Source organism: Camelina sativa, chromosome 17 (assembly GCF_030686135.1).
Source record: "Camelina sativa cultivar CO46 ecotype springtype chromosome 17, ASM3068613v1".
Lineage (NCBI taxonomy): Eukaryota > Viridiplantae > Streptophyta > Magnoliopsida > Brassicales > Brassicaceae > Camelina > Camelina sativa.
In genome coordinates, this window is record NC_141896.1 from 19,647,829 (window position 1) to 19,660,358 (window position 12,530).

The 12,530-nt window shown below is 35.6% G+C and overlaps 1 protein-coding gene across 1 annotated transcript; it reads right to left on the reverse strand.

Moving 5' to 3' along the window:
- Nucleotides 1–9,081: 9,081 nt before the first annotated feature.
- LOC147924060 (uncharacterized) lies at nucleotides 9,082–9,507 on the reverse strand. Its single transcript, XM_087496600.1, has one exon. It carries the CDS (start codon nucleotides 9,505–9,507, stop codon nucleotides 9,082–9,084), a length of 426 nt encoding a protein of 141 aa, XP_087352726.1.
- Nucleotides 9,508–12,530: the final 3,023 nt, after the last annotated feature.

Sequence of the window (12,530 nt, forward strand, 5' to 3'; positions counted from 1 at the left end):
AACACTCTCTTGCCGTTTAACAGACCCAGCAGTCTGTGCAACTTGAACCTCCAGCTTCTTAACATGAACATTCAATGCTTCTATCTTCCCATTCAGTTCAGTGTAGACATTGTCAATCTTTCCATTGAATGTCACTGTCAAATTCTCTTGACCTTGTAGAAGCTGCTCAAGCATGGCCTCCATTCTACTCTCTGAAGAATTCTTAGGAGGTGGAGACTGATAAGATGAGTTCCCATATGTCCTTGTATAGCCATTGTTCTGTTGTTGCTGCTGATACTCTGGCTTGGAAGTGTAGCCTGAAGAGTTCCCACTGTAAGGCCTATTGCCTTGCTGATTTCCAAACCGCTGTCCCTGATTCCCATACACATAGTTCACATCTTCCTCTTGGTGTCCTTGATCAGGTTCTGGCTCATATGTCTCAACCTCAGCAGCAAAATGAACAGATTTCTTTCCCATAAGGAGATTATGCACTAAATCCAGCTTAGCATTAACAGAAGCTAACTGGTTTGAATCAAATCCTCCATGCAATCTCTTCCTTTCAGCATCTGCTCCCTTAGTGCTATTGCTAGAAGCCAAATTCTCAATCAAAACTTCAGCATCTTCTGGCATTCTTGTCTTAAAATTCCCATGACTTGCAGCATCTAAAGCTAACTGATACTTCCAGTCACACCCTCTGAAGAAGATACTCAACAGTTGTACCCTTGAAAAACCATGGTGTGGACAGTCCCTCTGATAAGCTTTGAATCTCACCCAAGCTACCTTGAAAGCTTCCTCTGGTCTTTGCTTGAAAGTGGATAACTTGACTCTCAACTCATCTGACATTGCATCATCATAAAAATGGTTGAGGAAAGCCAGTTTGACTTGTTGCCAAGATGTCAAAGATCCAGCTGGCAACTACTTCAACCACTGAGATGCCTCTCCTGCAAGTGAGTATGGGAAGAGCTTGCAGAATATGAAGTCCTCAGTTACTCCATTAGCCTTGATACTAGTCACCAGATCCTCAAAATGCTCAATGTGATCCAAAGGCTTCTCATTGGGCAAAGCAGAGAAAGGTCTCTGCCCAACTAGTTGAAAGTACGCAGGCTTCAACTCAAAATCATTCCTCTGAAAAGGGGGAGGAACAATAGCAGACCGGTTCTCATACACCAGATCAGCCCTATTGTAGTCAGCAATGGTCCTGATCAAGTCCCGGTTGTTCGCCTGTCGTCGAACTGGGTTCTGTACGTGGTTGGCAGCTCCACGCACGTCTGCAGGTGGGTGTCGATCGATGCCACCTGGTTGGTGTCGATCGACACCGTCGACACCATCAGCTGGTTCGTCGACAACAGCAATTTCAGCAATCACATTGCCCTCAGCATCAATCTTTTGGCCCTGCTCATTGCGCAAGTGGCCCTCTTGATCCCTCAAAGCACCATCCTCATCTCGCATCAGAATGATTGGGTTAACCATCTTCAGAGATTTGGCTGCTTTTCGGTTCTCACGCTCAAGTTTTCCCAACTCTTGGTTTGAAAGCTTCAGAATTGGACCAGTCTTGTTGCTCCTTGTGTTAGGCTTATTAGGCATACACCTGAAACACACAAGAGAGAAGAAAACAAAAGCGTGTTAGTTTGAAAATAAAAAGGAATAAATCTAGACAAAATCAAAAACTCAAATCTAATGGTAGATCAAAGAGTTCCCCGGCAACGGCGCCAAAATTTGATATGCTCAAATTTACCCTAGAGCTACTCTCTCAAATTAAGAGATCAATGCAGTACTTAGGGGTCGAATTCCACAGAGACTCAAGACTACACAATAAATTATAGAGTTTTTCAATTATGCTAGACAGATTAAATTAAATTAAAACAAAAGCAATGCAAAATATTAATACTAAAGACTGTTGTAAATTCAGGAGATCAAAAAGCTAGGCCTAGGGAATTTCTCAGGAAATTATGAAATATTAAATCAATCAATTAATTAGGATTCAAACAATTAAGAACAGATCTAGAACTCTAAACACTTTTGTAAATTAAATCAGTTCTCACTGCAAATAATATCTAAATTTAAAACCAGAAAATCCAAATCTCTTTGTAAAATTCTAGGTAATAAATCAGCTTTTAAAAACAAGTTTAGATTGTCCACAAAATCACTTAATCAAATCTCTTTGCAAGAAATAATTTTGCTCATCAAAAGGTTTTTGTCAGGAAAATCAATTATATTCTCATATCAATTTATTTTCCTAAAGTATTAATTCTAGGTGATCAATCAAGAATTAATATGAAGAACAACCTAAGATGAAGATCTAGCAAGATAAAAAATCCTAAATAAACAGATCTAATAATTCTTAAAATCCCTGTGAAAAACCCTAAACCTAACAAACAAATTACTCAGACATAATCAATGAAGAACAAGACATAATTCTGAATAATATGCAATTGAAATTAAAAGAGTAAGGAAGGAGTTTAAGAATTCTTCTCTCAAAGCAGTTCAGATCTCTCTCCCAAAAGCTCTCAAAATCTCACAGGGTTGCAGGAAAAATAAAACTTGATAGAATGAAACTTAAGGGTTTGGAAAACCTAAAAACACTATTTATATGTCCTAAAACACGTCAAAGACTTATATTGCAAATATGGAAAACTTTGGGGCAAATTTGTAAATTTTCCAAAACTTGGGTCTTGAGTCGGCAGAGATGAGTGTCGATCGATGCCTCCTATCTTGGTGTCGGTCGATGCTCCTGCTTTCATCCGAGACCAAATTGATTCTTCAAGATTTATGCTCCAAAACATCCAAATTGCTCCATTTTGCTCCTTCCATGCTAAAAACCTGTAAAGACTCAAAAACAATCTAGAAACAAATGAAAAGACACTAAAAGACTCTTTATATCATGGTTAAAAACCACAAAAAACATGATATATCAGATTACCTTCTCCTGTTCTTGTAACTTGGAAAACCAAACCAACAACATCTATCATTACTACATACGTTTAAACTTTTGTTGATAACCCAGTTATATTACACTACGGAACCTATTTTTATGCACAATAAAATATTTAGGAAGGATATCTCGCATTTTAGTAAGACCTTCATAAAAATAAAATAAAACATCATGCTAGATATTCCTATTTTCTACCTTTGTTGTAAAACACCAATATGTGCACCAAATCAAATTATTATAAATCATTAATGGAATAATATGTGAATGTGATACAATAAGGCACAAAACACATATAAAGAAATTTAAAAACACATTTTAAAAAAAATTAGGAAGGATTCAATAGCTTTTAGGAAGGCAGTCTTGAATTTTAGGAAGACATTCTTGAAATTTAGGAAGGCCTTCCATAATGACGAACACAAGCTTCCACTCAAATGCCCATTTTCTCATCTTCATCATCAACTCTCTGCTTTGTTCTTGAAATATCTGCTATGATGTATATCATCAATCACTTGAGTTAGAGCTGAAAACCTTATTCAACAACATGATCAATCCATGAATTCAATTTTTGTTTTAACATTACTTCAAGAGATATCTTATATATCACATTTAAACTAATTCTGCAACACTCCCAGATTGATTAACCTTAAAACCCCAAGAAACACTACCAAGTTGATCTGTGCCATTAGCAAAACAATTCAAAAACTCATAGCAAGCTAGATACTTTACCAAATTCAGCCACTCCTAAACAGCTTACACTTCTTCTCAAAAGAACCATAATTCATAAGAATACTTAAACTCTCTCACATAATCTCACCATTATTTCTATCACTTGTAGCATAAGATTCCCATAATTCATTAGCTGAACCCAAGTTAGATTCCTAGATATTATTGCCATCAATCTGAATTAACATAAAACCATCTATCAATCTACACATAACTCCTTAAACTCAACCACATAAACAAAACGGCTAAGGTTATATTACCAGAGACATATTATGTGCCAAAGAAGCATTAACATACTTCTCTGTTTCAAACAGATTGACATTAGACTTTTCTTTATTAAACTTCAAAATCAGAATTACAATACATGGGTTCAAACACAAACCTTAAAGCTTTCTCATCGATTTTGTTTCAGCATTATAGTTCCTTTCCTTGTCCTCTTCAACTAATCAATTGAAAAAAAAACAAAATCAACAATTAAACACAAAACTCAATCTAAATAACTCATCTTTAAGCTATAAGAAACTCACATTGATAATAGGCACATAACATATCCTCACAGATTCAATTACACCCAAATTACTAAATCTCCTCAAGATAACTTTTTCTTAACCTTAAATGGCAAATTCCCAACCAAAACAGTTCTAACAAGCTTACTCTCATCACCAAATCCTTCTTTCCAAACCATCGGAACAGCTACTTCATGAGCTTTCTTCCTCTGCTCACCAACCTTCTTCTCCTCATTCATCTCAATGATTCCCTCATATTCATTCCCAATCTCATCTCTCTTCCTTTTTGAATCCAATCCAGTTTCTACAACAACCTCTGAATTTGTCTTTTTCCTAGAATCTGAAAATTTAATTTCTTCTCTTTTTTAGAATTTGTTCGTCTTCACAGAAAAAATTGTTTCTTCTTCATCGTTCTCCTCATTTTGTTTCTTCTCACTTTTAATTTATTGAGGTTTTTTTCACCAGAAAGGGTTATTGTTGGAGAAGAGACTCGAAATCTGGAGCTTTCACCTTTAGCCACATCGCCGGAGAAGAGAGTGGTGAAAATACCTAATTTATGTCTAAGGTTTATCGTTTGAGATTTGGCCTCCGTTTCTTTCAATTAATTTTATTATCTAAGATAAAAATATTAATATTTACTAATGCTACTTTTGGAACTTTTGAGCATGTGTGCTAATTTTGGAATAAAAACTTACATATGTGCTATTCTAGAATATTTCTCTTTTTTCTTTCTAAAATTATTTTTATTTACATTAAAAAAAATACAGAGACCATCATTTTTGCTATTACTTACACATACCTTCACTTCGTCTCTAATTAACTAAATTTTATTATAAAACAGCATTTTAAATACTAAGGGGGGTGTATTCAACTTGACATTTTAAGTGATTTGTATGAAATTTACAAATTCTATGTTATTCAATCATGAATTTTAAAAAGTCTATTAAAATCCACTGTTATTGAACTGATGATTTAAAAATCTACTTTAAAATCCATAAAAATCCCTTGTTATTGAACTGATGATTTAAAAATCTACTTTAAAATCCACTGTTATTCAAAACAGTTTTGTGGATTAGGATTTTAATAATTTTTAGGATTCCGGAGGATTCTGGAGGATTTGTTTAGTTAAAAATACAGAAATCCAAATCTCATGGTTTTAGGTGGGATTTGAAAAATTTTTACAGAAAATCATATGAACTTCTCTATATCTATCAAAATTCTAAATTTATTAAATCCCATCAAATTCTTCAAAATCATGGTTTGAATACACCCCCTAAATAATTAATTATTTTATAAAATATTATATATTCCAGTTTAAAGATTATAATTTTTGTGAGGATATCTTACAGAGAGATTTATAATTATCTTATATAGTATATTTTAGCTAGAAAGATTTATAATTCTCTTATATATATAGACCTCCCTAACTAATATTAAAAGTATTATAGTATAGAATTTTCAAAACCTAGAGTCGCTCTTCTCTATTATCTTTCTCCATGGGCAAGTCTAAGAAGGCCACGAAGCCTCAAGATAAGAAAAACGTTCATACGTGTACGAAGGAAGACATAGATGCGATCAACCGGTTTCTTGATGGCGAGAAGAAAACAATCCCTGAGTCTGAGCAGAGGGCTCGTCGTCAGTGGATTGAAACACGAATTGCTGCGGCCCGCCTTATAAAGGCTCAGAAGGCTCAACGGGCTCAGCTTCTACGGGCCACTTCAAACAACAAGGATTAACTCAATCTAATAGTCTTATTAGTCTCTTGATTATAGGAGGATTAGTTTTTGCTTTTGATTAGGTCGCTCTCTTATATAACACAGTGATGCTTTAAGGCTATGTTAGGCTATATTTATTTATGTTTGAACAAATAATTAGTTACCTTTTCCGAGTTATATATTGTTGCAATGATATATTCATATATTCCTTTTGAACAATGGCGACAATTATATTTTTCCCATCTTTTTATATACTTATTGTCATTATAATTCTATCTCTTCATCATCGTCCAAAGTTTTTACTTTTTTTTTTTATTTTAAAAAATGAAAATCACAATTTTCTTAATATTGATTGAGCAACAAAAAGATATTTAATCAAAGCTTTTCTGATTGTAGAAAAGATAAATTACAACTTGCTCCTTATATAGAAGACTTAAACAGAGGAAGCAAATGAAAAACAAAAACACGATTCAACTAAACAATTAACTCCAATGAAATAGCAATAACTACAGTCACGTTCCCACAACTTAGCAACTGCAGAAACAGACTCCTAACTCCAACACTTTAGGAAGACTTATTCATGCTTTGACCAACCCAACATACCTTCCCCCTAACTGAATACGGCTAACGCATTGCAGTTTGCTCCTTCTGAATCTCTTGAACTCCAAGCATCTTCCACAATTTGACAAACGTTTCCAGTTTCAGAGGTTTTGTCATGATGTCCGCCACTTGATCTTGTGTTCCACAATGAACTAAATCTACTTTTCTTCTTTCACTAACTCAAGTAAGAAATGAAATTTGACCTTGATATGCTTGGTTCTCCCATGTAGAACAGGATTATTTGATAGCTTGATGGAGGAACTGTTGTCACACACTGTTCTTCGACTTAGCTTAGCTTGCTGAGAATTCTCTTCATCCAGAGACACCGAGTAGCACAGACAGGAGCTGCAACATACTCTGCTTCCGTTGTAGAGAGAGTTACTATTGGCTGCTTCTTCGAACTCCAAGCAACTGCTGCATTGCTCATGAGAAACACATAACCAGATGTGCTTCTTCCACTGTCTATATCACCCACAAAATCGCTGTCTGTATAAGCTTTTATGGTCCCTTCCCCGGCACTTGTATACATCAACCTCATTTGCAACGTCCCTTTGATGTATCTTAACACTCTTTTGGCAGCCAAAAGATGAGCAGATTTGGGTTGCATCATGAATCTGCTTAAAAAACAAACAAAACATGATATCGGTTCTTGTAGCTGTTAAGTACATCAGGCTCCCGATCAGTTGCTTGTATAGTGACGGATTTGCATCATCTCCTTCCATGTCCATTGACAACTTAGTACATGGAACCATCGGATTGTTAACAGGATTACAATTTTTCATTCCATACCTCGATAACACTTCAGCAGCGTATTTCTTTTGACATAGAAATATTCCATTCTCACTCTGATCAACTTCCACACCCAGAAAGTAACACATCTTCCCCAAATCTGTCATTTCAAACTCCCTCTTCATCGAAGCTTTGAACTCTTCACACATTTCCAGATCATTGCCCCTGAAAATTAAGTCATCAACATACAAACTTATGATGAGCACTCTTCCTCCCGACTCACTCTTTATGAACAATGTGTGTTCAAGCTCACACTTGTTGAATCCTTCCTTCATGAAATACTCTTCGATCTTGCTATACCAAGCTCGTGGAGCTTGTTTGAGCCCATAAAGTGCCTTATGCATTTTGTACACTTTATGCTCTTCACCAATCTTCTCATATCCCTCTGGCTGCTCCACAAACACAATTTCTTTTAACACCCCATGAAGGAAAGCACTTTTGACATATAACTGGCACACATTCCACTTTCTCTTAGTGGCTTCTGCTACCAACATTCTTATGGTGTCCCAACTTGCTATAGGTGCAAATACTTCATAGTAGTCCACTCCATTTTTTTGTGAGTATCCATTTGCAACAAGTTTTGCTTTGAACTTATCAACCTCTCCTTTTTCATTCACCTTGGTCTTGTATACCCATTTAACCCCAATCTTCTTCATTCCCACCGGTAACTCCACGAGCTCCCATGTGTTGTTTTTCACAATTGACTCAATTTCGGCGTCCATTGCTTTTCTCCATTTCTTTTCTTCAGCTGCCTCGCCGTAAGTGTAAGGATCTTCTTGAGATACATACAACACCACATACTGTGTTTCTTCTTCCTCATCATCTGATACAACTCCTCGTACATAGTCTTGTAGATATCTAGGTGCAGCTCTGATTCTTGTTTGAATTTGCAGACTTGGGACGCCATTTGATTGTGGTGTAGTATTCTACTCTTCAATGTTTGCATCAATCTCTGGATCTGCTGCAGTTTTAGGATTTGCTACAGTTTCGAGAGTGATGTTGTTTTCAAAAAACTCAGCACTCTGTTCTTCTTCCTCAAACACCAAAATATCTCGCTCTTCCTCATCACGGCTCATCTCCCAACTCCACCTTTGTTCCTCGTCAAACGTCACATCCCTACTCACAATAACTGTTTTTGACATGTTGCAGGATCAAACATCTTGTACGCTTTGCAACCCACACTTACACCAAGAAAGACACACTTCGGCCCCCTATCATCGTGCTTCACTCGTTTCTGGCTTGGAACATGGGCATAACCGATACACCTGAACACCTTGAAATGATTAACGTTTGGTTTGAGCCTGGTCCAACACTCTTGAGGAGTCTTGTCTTGAACAGATGAGCTGGGGCATCTATTCGGATGTGATTAGTCCAATTCGCAGCTTCTCCCCAAAACTTCTTAGGCATCCCCTTCTCTATAAGCAAACACCTTACCATATTCATGATGATTCTGTTTTTCCTTTCGGCTACCATTATGTTGGGGTGTAAACGCAGCGGTGACTTGTCTCTTGATTCCATTATGAATCATTAAACTCCGTTGAAGTGAACTTTCCTCCCCAATCACTTCTCAGACAGCCTATTTTCATTCTAGCTTCATTTTCGATCATCAACTTGAAACTCTTAAAGAATGAAAAAGTTTCACTCTTCAAAGACAAGATATATCCAAGTTTTCCTGCTGAAATCATCTGTGAAGCTGAGAATGTACCTCTTTTCTCCGAGAGTATTAGGCTGAATGGGTCTGCACAGGTCCGTGTGTATGAGCTGCAATTTTTCTATTTTTCTCCAGCTTGCTTGCTTCGGAAACGTCGTTCTATGTTGATTTCCCTTAGCACACACTTCACACACAAACTCCACCTTTTCGATTTCTGGAATCCCTAATCACCATCTGCTTCTTCGATAAGTTTTCCTGACTTTGTTGATTTAGATGACGGAATCTTTTGTGCCACAGATTTGAATCTTCTTGTGATACTTGCAAGCACGCTGTCTCCGGTGTATCCGCCATAATGACAAACATCCGGTTAGCTGTCATAGTGGTATGTATGATTAGCCCCCATTCATCATGAAACACCTTGCAGCTTCTGTCCTTGATGAGAATGGTCAGTTTCCTCTCTTGTAACTGACCAAGACTCAACAGGTTTGTTGTCAATTCCGGAACATAGTAGACATCTGGGATGATATGACTCCTTCCCTCAAAGATCACCTTTACGCTTCCATACCCTTGTATTCTTAGCTTGGAATCGTTTCCCAGTCTTACAGTATGCATTGAGTTTTTCATCAAGATCGATGAACCAGCTTCGATCTCCCGTCAATATGATTGGAACAACCTGAATCCAAAAACCATACACGATCTCTCTGCTGCTTATTTTCTTCAACAAACACCAGTAGCAGTAACTCTTCCTTCTCGTTCAACTCAGCATAGTGTGCAACATTGCCCCAAGTAGGACATTCTGATTGGTAATGCCCTAGCTTGTGACACCTGAAACATTTGATGGTGGCTCTATTGCTGCCCCTACCACATCCTCTTCCTCTAAATTTTCCTCTCCCTCGTCCTCTTCCTTCAAACAAAACTTTGAGAACCTGCTCTTCTTCCCCAGGACCTCCTTTCATTTGTTGCTCATGGACTAGAAGACTGCTCTGGAGCTCGTCTAAGGTAAGTCTGTCCAGATTGTTTGATTGTTCAATCGAGCATACCACATAGTTGAACCTCATTGTTAACTATCTTAGTATCTTCTCTGATATTGTATTCTCCTGTAGCATATCTCCACACGTCCTCATCTTCTTTGAAATTGTGAGTGTCCTTGCAAAGAAACTGTTTACAGTCTCTCCCTCTCTCGTCTGAAGTGCTTCATACTCCTTTCGTAATGCTTGAAGTTGAGCCCTCTTTACTTTGGTGGATCCTTCAAACTTTTGCTTCATACTTTCCCAAATTTGCTTGCTTGTGTCAGTGTTGAGGATCATATCAAGTATTTCTCTATCAATGGCTTGATAAAGAAAGTTCTTGAGCTTCAGATCCTTCAGCTCTTGTTCATCAATCACCTTCTGTTGTGCCTCCGTAGGAACAGATCCTTATGTCCTACTTATCCCATTCATTATGAGATCCCAATACTCCTTGGAACGAATGAAATTCTCCATCAGACGTGCCCAATGATCATAGTGACCATCGAACCGTGGAATAGCCGGAACAACGAAACCTTTTGCACTGCTGCTATATCCCATTGAATTTCCGTTCTCCTCACACTCCTCTCAATGGCTCAGGCCTCTTTTGTGATGAGACTCTGATACCAAATCTTAATATCGATTGAGCAACAAAAAGATATTTGATCAAAGCTTTGCTGATTGCATAAAAGAGAATTTACAACTTGCTCCTTACATAGGAGACTTAAATAGAGGAAATAATGAAAAACAAAAACACGATTCAACTAAACAACTAACTCCAATGAAATAGCAGTAACTACAGCCACGTTCCCACAACTTAGCAACTGGAGAAACAGACTCCTAACTCCAACACTTCAGGAAGACTTATTCATGCTTTGACCAACCCAACAAATCTTCTATACTTAACATCACACAATTTACTTTAATTTTTTTTTTAATTATAAATATGTGAATATTCATTAAAACTTGAAGTTTTTAGAAAATTACAAAAAGCTTGATACATAGCCTCGTCCCTTGCCAAAAAGAAATTTGAGTAGGCTCACCTAGTCAAATTTTAACCAAACCAAAAGCAGGTCATTGATATTATTAACGATACAACAAATTTCAGTAAAAATAAAATGTAATTAATTAAAATGTAACTAATTATTAAAGTCATCTTATGTCAAAAGCTGTAGAGAGAACCCTTCTATAACATCTTTTTGTTAACATAATTAATTTTTTGATGAAATCACTTTAGATAAAAAAAATCAGAGCTCGTGCAAGATGAGATGAGCTTCGAGCCTTAGAGTAGAGGGCAAGTTAAAATGGTCATGACTGCTAAAATGCACATAAACATAAGAAAGAGAGCTCCAAGAAAAATCTTGGTTTTTGGTTCTTTTTGTTTTCAAAGCTTTATATTCGTTGTGTAATCTAACATGTTTATGATTATTTTTTATTACATAATAATTTTTGTTTTCTTTGTCATTTACTTTATATTCATGTTTTGACGAAATATTAAGAGAACTTTGAATCAAATGTCTTCGAGAACTTTATTTATCCTCATACTTTTTGAAAGTTTCATGTATGCTTGCTAAATAACCTTTATTGTTAATAACTTAAAAGGAAGTAGTATTTTTTTTTTTGGATACAAATGATATTCGGTTAATTGGCTCAGTTTTTTTTTATTGAATTATTCGATTTTTGGAATGGGTCTAGTTTATAATATAATTTTATTTTATTTCTATTTTGTTCAAGTTTTTAGAGTTCTTAGATTCTAGACATAAATTCCATTCAGGGTCCAATTATTATTGTGACTTTATAATCTAAGTTAATTGTTTATTTATTTTATTTTTTGGTCATATAAATAAATCAATTTATTTTTTTTTCTAAAAAAATAATTTATTTTAATTATAAATTTTATAGTATATCTGTATATTTTTAAAATATTAATTCTTTGAGTGCATTTTGATTAATTTGATTCCATTTAACATAGTTCCAGTCTATAGTTTGATTAGAGATGGAATAATTGATAATTTTGTATTTCATAACCAAAACTTTTAAAAACAAATTTCGGTTCGTATTCAAAATTTTTTGGTTTGGTTCGGAATTCTGATAAATCTGCTGCTGCTTTGCACAAAAAAATAAATAATAACTCTGCTTTTTATTAGAAGACAAATAAAAGACTCACGCAACACACTTGAAACAAACCATATGAAATACGAGGGAACAAGAAAATTTGCAAGAAGCAAAGATGCATACTATGAAGGTGATTACATAAAGTGTTTGTAGATCATTGAAGAAAGTATGAGTTTATTTCAAGGAGAAGACGACATGTTAGAGGCTAGTCTCACTTATGATTGGAGACTAAAATCTTAAATCGATGACGATGACGATAACAATGATAATGACAATGAGTTTTTGTCATAACTATTTGAGGCACATAAACATAAGAAAGAGAGCTAGAAGGAGAATCTTGGTTTTAGTTCTTTTTGTTTTCAAAGCTCTATATTCGTTGCGTAACTTAACATGTTTCTGATTATACTTTATACATAATTTTTGTTTTCTTCGTCATTTACTTTATATTCATGTTTTGAAGAAATCATTAGAGAACTTTGAATCAAATGTCTTCGAGGACTTTATTTATCCTAAATA

Bases quoted from the DNA above. Each gene is read 5' to 3' on its own strand.
- LOC147924060 (XM_087496600.1), bottom strand. From the start codon at position 9,507: ATGCATACTGTAAGACTGGGAAACGATTCCAAGCTAAGAATACAAGGG.